General features: G+C 44.4%; 1 protein-coding gene across 1 annotated transcript; it reads right to left on the bottom strand.

Moving 5' to 3' along the window:
- Positions 1-4,666: 4,666 nt before the first annotated feature.
- On the bottom strand, positions 4,667-7,030 carry LOC113887402 (polyadenylate-binding protein 1-like 2). Its single transcript, XM_027534531.1, has one exon. It carries the CDS (start codon positions 6,682-6,684, stop codon positions 6,082-6,084), a length of 603 nt encoding a protein of 200 aa, XP_027390332.1. The 5' UTR covers positions 6,685-7,030; the 3' UTR covers positions 4,667-6,081.
- Between the last annotated feature and the right edge of the window lie 2,167 nt (positions 7,031-9,197).

Raw genomic sequence — 9,197 nt, 5'->3', positions numbered from 1 at the left:
TTGTCCATGGGATTCTCCAGGCAAGAATACATGAGTGAGTTGCCATTTCCTTCTCCAGGGGATATTCCCAAATGAGGGATCAAACCCCAGTCTCCTGAATTGGCAGGCTGATTCTTTACCGACTGAGCTATCAGGGAAGCCCTAATAAGTACATGCCTATCAACAATTGCTTTAAATGTCAATGGACTAAATGCTCTGACCAAAAGACATAAAGTGGCTGATGATTAAAAAACAAGACCTTTCAATATGCTACCTACAAAAGACTCACTTCAGGCCTAAAGACATGATTGAAAACGAAGGGATGGGAAAAGATATTTCACGTAAATGGGAATGTCAAGAAATCAGGGGTAACAATACTCATATCAGACAAAATAGACTTTAAAACAAAGGCTACAACAAGAGACAAAGAAGGGAAATACATAATACTTCAATTTTTTTTAAAAATGGTTTTTTTAATTGAAGATTTTGTAGCAACCCTGTACTGAGCAAGTCTACCAACACTATTTTTCCAAGAACATTTGCTCACTTCATATCTCTGTCACATTTTTGTGATTCTTACAATATTTCAAACGTTTTCATTTTTATTATATTGATTATGGGTGATATGTGATCAGGGACTTATAATGTTACTATTGCAAGAAGACTGATACTAGCTGAAGGCTCAGATGATGTTCTTTATATCTGTGAGTGTGTTTCCTTTTGTTGTTGCTATTATGTTCATTCTTTTGTTTTATTTTTAGATTTTACACATAAGCAATAACCAAGAATTGTTTTTCTCTGTCTCACATATTTCACTACATGTCCATCTATATTGTTGCAAATGGCAAATTGTTATTCTTTTTGTGGCTGAGTAATATTACAGTAAATATGCTACATTTTCTTTATCCATTCATTTGTTGGTGGAATCTTGGGTTGCTACCATATCTTGACTATTGTAAATAACATTACTATGAGCATTGGAGTACATGTATCTTTTCTTGAATTTGTGTTTTTGTTTTCTTTGAATATATATCCAGGAATAGATATATTGCTGGATCATATGGTAGTTCTATTTTTCTGAGGAATCTGCATACTGATTTTCATAGTTTTTGCACCAATGTACATTCCTGCCAATGCTGTACAGGATTCCCTTTCCTCACATCCTCAGAACATTTGTTATTTGTGGTCTTTTTGATGATGGCCATTCTGAGATATGTGAGTTTAGGGTGGCTATCTTATTGTGGTTTTGATTTGCATTTCTCTGATGATTAATGATGTTGAACATCTTTTCATATGCTTGTTAGCCATCTATATATCTTCTTTGGAAAAATGTGTATTTAGGCCTTCTGTGCTTTATAAATTGTTTTGTTTAATATTGAGTTATATGAGCTGTTCATATAGTTTGGAAATTAACACCATTGTTCATACCATTTGTAAATACTTTTCTCCCATTACATAGTTTGTCTTCATTTTGTCAATGGTCTCGTTTGCTGTTCAGAAGCTTTTAAGTTTAATTAGGTTCTTTTAAAAATGTTTTCGTTTCTTTTGCCTTAGAAGACATATCAAAGGGATATTTCTATGACATGTCAAAGATTGTTCTGCCAATGTCCTCTTCTAGGAGTTTCATGGTTTATTGAAATTTAGGGCTTCAATCCATTTTGAATGCATTTTTGTATATGACATGAGTGTGTGTGTGTGTGTGTGTGTGTGCGTGTGCATGTGCATGTGCGTGTGCCCTCAGTCATGTCTGACTCTGTGCAACCTTTTAGACTGTAGCCCACCAGGCTCCTCTACCCATATGATTTTTCAGGCAAGAATAACTGGAGTGGGTTGCCAATCCCTTCTCCAGGGGATCTTCCCAACCCAAGGGTTCAGCCCACGTCTCCTACATTTCCTGCATTGGCAGGTGGATTCTTTACCATTGAACCATTAGGGAAGCTCTTTCTCCTATGAAAGAGAGTCCCAATTTATTCTTTTACTTGTACCTGTTCCGTTTTACCAGCACCTCTTATTGAAGAACTGTCTTTTCCTCATTGTATGTTCTTACTTCCTTTGTTGTAGATTAACTGATTATATATTCATGAGTTTATTTCTGACTTTTCTGCTCCATCAATAGATGAGTCTGTTTTTGTACTGGTACCATGTTGTTTTGATTACCATAGCTTTGTATTCTAGTCTGAGGCCAGGAAAGTTATCGTTTCAGCTTAGTTCTTTTTTATCGAGATTGCTTTGACTATTCAGGTTTTTTGGGCCACACATAAATTTTAGGATTGTTTATTTCTGTAAAAAATATTATGGCTATTTTCATATGAACTGCATTAAATCTGTAGATTTCTTTGACCATTGTAACAATATTAATTCTTCCAATCCATGAACAAGTTACATAAGTCAATTAAATATCTCCACATGTCAGCAAATATTCAGCTACAAATGTGTTCCCTGTAGAGTTAAACTATCTGGGGAAACCCCAGAGAAAATATAAGCATAATGAAGGGACTAAGCTTAAGAAATTATAGCTCATTTATAATATAAAATATAAACTGAAAACAAAATTAGAGAATATTGAATAATTTGGAAATATAATATGAAAGACCAATTATAGTGAAATTATCCCATAGTGAAACAATACATATTACATTTTGAAGGAACTATTTATGTACATGTTTCACGTGCTTCAAAGTTTTTGTGTCAAGCGGTAGAATTAGGAGTGATTTTTACTTTTTCTTATCAATGAAACAAGGCTTCTATTATGTTTTATTTTTTGACTCAGCCAACAATTATTGAGAATCTTTTAGGCACTAGGTTCATGAAAAGTGCTGGGAACACAAGACATGGACACTGTTAAAATCTATCTGATTGTTAATCTCTCAGAAAGCAGAGATTTAGTGAGACTCAAATATTAAAATATGATTATGCAGAGAAGGCAATGGCACCCCACTCCAATACTCTTGCCTGGAAAATCCCATGGACGGAGGAGCCTGGTAGGCTGCAGTCCATGGGGTCGCTAAGAGTCAGACACGACTGAGCGACTCCCCTTTCACTTTTCACTTTCATGCATTGGAGGAGGAAATGGCAACCCACTCCAATGTTCTTGCCTGGAGAATCCCAGGGACGGCGGGGCCTGGTGGGCTGCCGTCTATGGGGTCGCACAGAGTCGGACATGACTGAAGCAACTTAGCAGCAGCAGCATGCTCATATATAAATTATTTAATATAACATATTTGGGCTTAAACCTCAACCAGTGCATTCATTGAATACTCAATGAGAGAGAGAATTTAACCCGAAGTCACAAAGTTTGCTCCCAGATGACCCAAGTGACTTCTGTTATCAACTTAGAATTATTAATAATTTTGTATTCTTTTTTAAAATTTATTTTTAATTGGAAGATAATTCTTTACAATATCATGTTAGTTTCTGCTGTACAACAACATGAATCAGTCATAAGTATACATATATCCCCTCCCTCTAGAGCCTTCCTCCCACTCCCCATCCCACCCCTCTAGGTTGTCACAGAGTACCAAGCTAAGTTCCCTCTATTATACAGCAACTTCCCACTAACTGTCTATTTTACACATGGTAGTGTATATATGTCAGTACTACGCTCCCAATTCATCACACCCTCCCCTGACACTCCTGTGTCCACATATGTGTCCCTATTCCTGCCCTGCAAATAGGTTCATCAGTGGCCATTATCAAAAACTCTACAAACAATAAATGCTGGAGAGGATGTGGAGAAAAGGGAACCCTCTTGCACTGCTGGTGGGAATGTAAATTGATATAACCACTATGGAGATTCCTTAAAAAACTAAGAATAAAAATACCACATAAACCAGCAGTCCCACTACTGAGCCACCACTCTGAGAATACTGTAATTCAAAAAACACATGTACTCTGATGTTCATTGCAGCACTATTTATAGTACGCAGGACATGGAAGCAACCTAGATGTCCGTCAACAGATGAATGGATAAAGAAGTTGTGGTACATATATACAATGGACTATTACTCAGCCATAAAAAGGAACGAATTTGAGTCAGTTGAAGTGAGGTGTATGAACCTAGAGCCTGTTATACAGAGTTAAGTAAGTCAGAAAAAGGAAAACAAATACTATATATTAACACATATATACAGAATCTAAAAAATGATGCTGTATTATCTGTATAAAAATAAATGTTTAAAAAAAAAAAAAACTACAGCTACCCTGGTAAAATATTGGAAGAGTACAGAAATGATTGCAACAGCAAGTCCAGAAAATTGTCCAGATTGTCCAGGTCCTCTCACAATGTTGTACCTGATGAGGGTAAATTGATAACTATATTTGTGAATAGCCACTTAATAATGACCCCCCAAAAAATATTTCAAAACTTGAACACTTCAATTCTTCTTTTGGCAATGTTTGTTCAGGAAAAAAATCTAAAATGTAACCAAGGTTTGTGCACTATGCTCTAAGCAACTTAGATTTGAATAAGAAAACAAAAAACAAAGAAGCCATCCAGTAGTTCAATGATGACGAACTAGTGAAAACAAATATGCCCATATCTATATCTACATATGGATACAGATGTATACACCTATCTGTTCCTCTATCTAGCCCATTCCCTGGAATACTAAACAGCCACGGAAACTATTTTAGAAGAATATTTAATGACATGAAAAGAAGTTCAATAATATCTATCTATACATCTATATCTATCTATATCATATATTTATTGTGAAAAAGCAGATAATGAAACAGTATATACATTACAATTCACATATATATCACATGAAAAATACTGGGCAGGTGTAGACGAATGATTCAGGGAGGTATGGGTGATCATTAAGATTGATTACTTGTGACATTAATTTTCTTCGGTTGACTTGTCTGCTTTGTGAATTTTTTTTTCATACAATGAAGTTGGGTTATTTTTCTGAGGATGGGGAAAGGGGCAGGAAGTGGGCTCAGGGGAACGAGGTGATAAACAGTATTTAAATTCAGCAAAACAACTAAGGACAGAAAAATACCATTTGCAGCCCATCAAGCTGGCCAAGACACACGCACACGCATGCAGCGTGCACGTGCACACACAGCCCCCCCTCCCCACACACACACACCAATTACAGTGACCAGGAGACTATGCAGGGGAAATGGGCATACTGTTTTTACTAGTTGAGGTGGCTGGCATGAATGCAAATTGGTACAATGCTTATGAAGGGGCCATTGGGCAACACACAGGAACAGTCTTTAAAATGTCCACATGTGGATCCTGCAAGTCCACAATTAAGAACATCCTGTACGCTAGCAAAGATTTGGCTTGACAAGGAAGAATTCACTCATCAGAGTATACACAGTGCTGGGTTTAAACACAGAGAAAGAACTAGGCACCACCTGAATGTCCAACAATGTGGCGATGAGTACAGAAATGTTAGGGTCCATAGATACACTGCAGGCACTGAAGATGACCTTTCTCAAGCCTGTTGAATAACATGGAAAGAAGTTCAATGGGTTGACGTTTGTTTGGTTTTAGTTTTTGAAAAAGCAGGTTAAGGAACACCACATACAAGAACCATTCTATAACACTGTGTTAAAAGGGAAGGTGGGGTGGAGGTGAAGAAGGGTGAGAGAGAGAGAAGGAGATAAGAGAGCCTTGAAAACAGCACACCAAAATGGTAAAAGTGGTTGTCTCCAGGTAGTAGGGTCATGGGGAGCAATTACTCTCTTGGTTTTCCCTCATCTGATTTCTTTCTCCTTCCTGATGTTTCTACCATGACATTGCATCACCTGTGCAATAAACAAAGAGAGAAAGTGCTTTTTAAACCAAACCACAAGGAGAAGAGGCAGCCTTTAACTATCAAGTGGCACAGATTAGCATATTATTCACAACACCCAAGGTGGGTGTGGAGGGAGGGGCGGGGAGAGAAGGGGAAGGAGAGAGAGAGAGAGAGAGAAACAGGAAGGCAGAGGTGGAAGGAAGGAAGGAGGAAGGAAGGGGTGAGAGAGAGACCTGCACTCCCAATACAATACACTGCTGGTGGGTTGGGGGGAATGGGATGGGTGGGGGGGTTGTAAACCGGGTGGGAGCCAAGGTTTGGCTCTGCTGGCTGGCTCGCTCCTGGGATGTTTTCATCGGAAGGTGGCCTCCTCATCGGTGTCTTCCTCAAAATCCTTGACGTCAGCACTGGTGGACTGCCTGGCCCAGGCTCCCCTTTCGGCCTCTCGTTCTTTATGCGACTTGAATCTCCCAACGAAAATTTTGCGGTAGTTCAGGAACATGCCATTCATCGCATCTATGGCCCGCTCGGCGGACTCCTGCTTCTGGAAGTGCACGAACCCATAGCCCTTGGGCCCCTTTTCGTCGCAGGCCACTTTGCAGGACAGGATGTTGCCGAACGCCGAGAAGATGTTGTACAGAGCCTTGTTGTCGATGGTCTTGCCCAGGTTCTTGATGAAGACGTTGCCCACTCCGCTCTTACGGAGCGAGGGGTCCCGCTGGGACCACATGATGCGCACCGGCCTGCCCTTGATGACATCAAAGTTCAGGGTCTCCAGGGCCCGCTTGGCGTCCACCGGTTGCTGGTAGTTGACATACGCATAGCCCAACGAGCGGCGGGTGATCTTGTCCCTGCAAAGGCGGATGGAGAGGATGGGCCCGGCCGGGCTGAACTTCTCATACAGCATTGCCTCCGTCACCTCAGGGTGCAGGTCGCCCACGTACAGCGAGGCCATAGGAAAGTCCGGGTTCCCCTCGGAGCCCCCGCCCGTTTCCGCATCTGCATCCGCGGCGGCGGCTACCGCCGCCGCTACCGCCGCCTCCACCTCCGCAATGGAATCCGCATCAGCCTCCCCCACGGCGGGCGCCGCAGCCTCTGCTGCGGCGGCGGCGGCTTCGGCCTCGCTGGCCTCCGCCACCGCCACGGCCGCTGCGGCCAGTGCAGCCTCCGCCTCCTCCTCCGCCAGGGCTGCCACCGCCTCCCCCAGGGTGGCCTCCGCCACTGCCTCCTCTACTGAGGCCTCGGCCTCCACCTCTGCTTCCGTCTCCGCCACGGAGGCCTCCGCCACCGCCTCTGCCACGGTCGCCGCCGCAGCCTCCGCCGCTGCCGCCGCCGCCACCGCCGCCGCCACTGTCGCCGCTGTCGCCACGGTCGCCGGTGCCGCCGGGCCGCTGCCGCGACCTCCCTTCACGCGAGCCTGGGGGGTGGGTGGGGGGGAAGGTGAGAGGCGGGAGAGGGCAAGAAGGCAGGTGGGCGCCAGAACCCGGGCCGGGGGCGCGAGCTGGGGCGGAGGACCCCGGGCCAGCCGATCTAGCGAGTCCCAGTCACCTGGGATGGCTAGCGCTGCCAGGAGCGCACCGGTGCGAGTCACCGCAGCCTGCAGCCCAGAGCCCGCTGCTGCCGCCGCCGCTCGGTCGTGGGTTAGCGTGCGGGGTGCCGGCGGGCGGCGTGTGGTGGGGGGCGGGGGGTGTTGGCGTCTGTGGTCCGGGCAGCTGGGAAGGCTTCTGTCTCTTTGGTTCCCCCTGTGGCTGCTGCGGGGCTGCGGGGCAGTGGGCGGTGGGAGGGGGCGGGAGCGGGAGGCTTGGTGTTGGCGGGAAGGAGTGTGGGTTCTCAGCCTCTGGATCAACTGGATGTGTATGAAGAGGAAGACAGGGAAGGGGTTCCATGTGCACCAAGGGAATCTGACATAGATTTAGGGAGTTTTGTTTTATCCTTCCTCTCCCCATAGAACATTTAAATGATTAAATCAATCACCTTGCAAGAGAAGGTGGGCGGCATTGAGAAAACACTTGCCCGGCCTAAACAAACCCAAGCAAAAATGGTTTTCTCGCGTTTAGGGGTTGCTTCTTCCCCACCTCAACTCACACACACACTCGCAAACATTACCGCCACCAAGGCAACAACTCCTATTTAGAATAGGAGCTGGGGCTAAAGGGACACCTCCCCCTCCAGCCCTGCAGCCCGCTGACCCATTTTTTCAGAGATTCTTCCCCCTTTCCAGCTCTTTCCTTCTTCTACAACACTTGCGGAAGAAATAAAGAACACAAGAACACGTACTCATTTATTCATAATGCCATGACACAAATATTTATGGAGCCTAGGGATATACAGGAGTCTGAAGCAAGAGGAGATGGACCAGTCTTGAGATTGACCTTGGGAGCAGACAGTGTGGGCTGGAAACCCTGTCCCTGCTCCAGACTATGGGAGAACTAAGGACCTGGGGGTTCTTCAGCCCCCAACTCCTCCCACCTACTCAGCCTCAATTCATGCAGCCTGGAAGCTGGGGAGGAATCAAGAGCACTCTGTTCTTAGTGCCCTCCTCCATGATAAGTGAGGAAAGTCAAATCAAGAGCCGGGAACAGGACCTGGTCCAGAGCCAGGCATTTGTTTCTTCTTGTCTCTGCCCTCGACTTGCTGACATTCCCAGTGTGAACCATGAACGGCACATCCATGTTCAAAACAAAAACAAAACCGGAAATCTCTCTAGGATGAGGTCTTTTCCAGTTCACCAGTTAATATTTAGGGGAGCCTTACCCACCACTTGGCACTGGGGGCTTAGAGACAGGCAGTGTGATACTTGAGTAGTGAATGTTGATGTGTTGGAGGTGTGGGGCAAGGTGAGGAAAGGTGAGCAGTGTGTATTGGAGCAGAGAGGCCACACAAGGCCAAATGCTGAGAGGATAGGCAAGCAAGCAACCATTAGAGTAGAGCGCAACAGAGGCTAGAGTCCTACTTCTTCCAGAAAGGAAGACCCACCCAATAACCTTTTCTGGTGGGAATCAAGCAAAACTGCACAGAAGACTAAACCCCCAAGGTGACCTCTGAAAGATGAGTAGTAGCAGTCCAGCACGTTGAGGCAGAATGGAAGGCATTCCATTCCCACAGACAGAGGGATTAGTCTGTGTCCAAGGCCCTGCAGCATGCTAGCACATGCATAGTCACTTCTCGTCATGCCTAATCATCTTATGTGGACAGAGCTCATGATCTCCAAGAGTATATGGTAGAAGATGGGGTTGGAAGATGTGGGGGCCCTGAAAAGAAAGCTAAGATGCTTGGACTCTATACCCAAGCTCACGGGACCCACTCAACACATTCACAGAGGGACTTGGTATGATCAGATCTTTAGTACAAACTAAATATCAACACAGAAAGTAGCTAAGAGTAGATATTAAAAGTTCTCATTAAAAGGGGAAAACAAAGTGTAACTGAGGTGATGGATGTTTATTAAACTTCTTGTGGTAATCATTT

Source organism: Bos indicus x Bos taurus, chromosome X, assembly GCF_003369695.1.
Source record: "Bos indicus x Bos taurus breed Angus x Brahman F1 hybrid chromosome X, Bos_hybrid_MaternalHap_v2.0, whole genome shotgun sequence".
Lineage (NCBI taxonomy): Eukaryota > Metazoa > Chordata > Mammalia > Artiodactyla > Bovidae > Bos > Bos indicus x Bos taurus.
This window is presented reverse-complemented; position numbering and strand designations above follow the sequence as displayed.